Source organism: Gracilinanus agilis, chromosome 4, assembly GCF_016433145.1.
Source record: "Gracilinanus agilis isolate LMUSP501 chromosome 4, AgileGrace, whole genome shotgun sequence".
Lineage (NCBI taxonomy): Eukaryota > Metazoa > Chordata > Mammalia > Didelphimorphia > Didelphidae > Gracilinanus > Gracilinanus agilis.
The window spans coordinates 511,678,152-511,679,869 of NC_058133.1; the positions used below are offsets into that span (position 1 = coordinate 511,678,152).

At 48.8% G+C, this 1,718-nt stretch overlaps 1 protein-coding gene across 1 annotated transcript; it reads right to left on the reverse strand.

The window, feature by feature from the left end:
• Positions 1–474: 474 nt before the first annotated feature.
• LOC123246885 (G-protein coupled receptor 35-like) lies at positions 475–1,443 on the reverse strand. Its single transcript, XM_044675665.1, has one exon. The coding sequence runs from the start codon at positions 1,441–1,443 to the stop codon at positions 475–477; it is 969 nt and encodes a 322-aa protein (XP_044531600.1).
• Positions 1,444–1,718: the final 275 nt, after the last annotated feature.

A 1,718-nucleotide genomic window follows, 5' to 3' on the forward strand; every position in this document is an offset into this window, starting at 1 on the left:
TGCTGGGCAGTTTGGAAGCTGTGAAGAGGGGAAGGGACATGAAGTCACTATAAAAGGTTCTGAATTTCTGGGGCTTGGGAGTTGGCTTCAAGAGAAGCTCAGATTCAAGAAGAAAGTTGGTTTAAGGAAGAAAGTCATCCTCAGGAGTCACCTTCAGCTTGAGTCATCATCTTGCCTTGCCTCTTGGAAAGAACTTGGATGAGTGTATAGCTGGCTTTCCCTTCCTATTTTCTGGAGAGAGTTTAATTCCTGTGGAAGTCAGTAAGTCCTGACTGAGTTGAGCACCAGAGCAATATTTAGTTAGATAGGCTAATGTCTTCTTTTTTAGTTCTCTACTTTCACACTTTCCATTTCTTTTGTAAATAAAAACTATTAAAGGTTGTTTCGACTTTGAGCAATAATACTTTGAATCAATGACCATCATTATTATTTATAATTTTCATATATTTTACTCAAACCATTAATTTTTAATTCCTACAAAGCTACCTCCATTTCTCTCTCAGGTAGATCTGGGTAGTCAGAACCTGGGCTGCCTGGAGTCTGACTCTGGAGGAACTTAGGCATAGCTAAAAACATCCCTAATTCTTCCTGGATCTCCTGAACCACAAAATAGTAGCCCAAGGCATCCAAGCAGCAGTTGGCATTGGCAAGGCGGGAGGCCACCCTTATAGAAATTGTGACATACTGAACAATAGGGCAGGAGGCCCCTATATACTCAGTCACAAGCTTGGCCAACAGAGCCACATGCTGTGGGAGGAAGCAGACCATGAAGATGATCAGATTAGCTAAAACCACATAGTGGGCCTTGTGGAACAGCCTTCTATCTTGGGTGGGCACCTGTGCCTTTTTCCTGACCAGGTTCTGGAGTACCCGCACAGAACAGAAAACAAGAATCATGAGAGGGATGAAGAACAGGACCAGGGAGGAAACAATGGCCCTGGTGCTCCGAGTCTGACTCTTCCCAAAGCAAAAACTCTTGCCATCTTGCTTCCAGACAGCAGGTAAAGAAACCAAGCCAATGACCAGCAGCCAGAGAAAGGCACAGGTCCCAGCAGCCTGCTGGGGGGAACGCCACGTCCTGGCCCACAGAGGATACTGGATGGCAGCGTAACGATCCATGGCAATGGCGGTGATGATGGAGATGCTCATGTAACCATTGATCAGGTAAATGCTCTGGGAAACCGTACACAGGAAGCCGCCTTCCCAGGGATCCCTGCTCATCGTGTACAGGACCACGGGCAGGCTCAGCAACAGGCAGCAGTCGGCCCCAGCCAGGTTAGTCATGTACACCCGCATCTCCGTCCATCTCCTCATGCGGTAGCAGAACACCCACAGGGCCAGGGCATTCAGGGCAGTGCCCAGCACCAGGAGGATGGACAAGTACACTGTGGTGACGGTATGGAAGAGGTCGCTCCACTCCGTGCTGCAGTTAGATAGATTCATCTGGACCGCCAAGGATCAAAACCCCACGATGCCCAGGCAGAGAAGAGCACTGTGTGAGAGACAACATAAGAAGGCTGGTACTGGCCGGAGGGTCAAGAGGGAGAAGGAGCCAGGAGGGGTGGTGCTGCCACTAACTCTGCGTGTGTGTGTGTGTGTGTGTGTGTGTGTGTGTGTGTGTGTGTGTGTGTCCGAGATGGATGGAGGAAGACAAAGAAAAAGAGATAGAGACAGACAGAGAGACGGACAGAGGTACAGACAGTAAGACATAGGCAGAC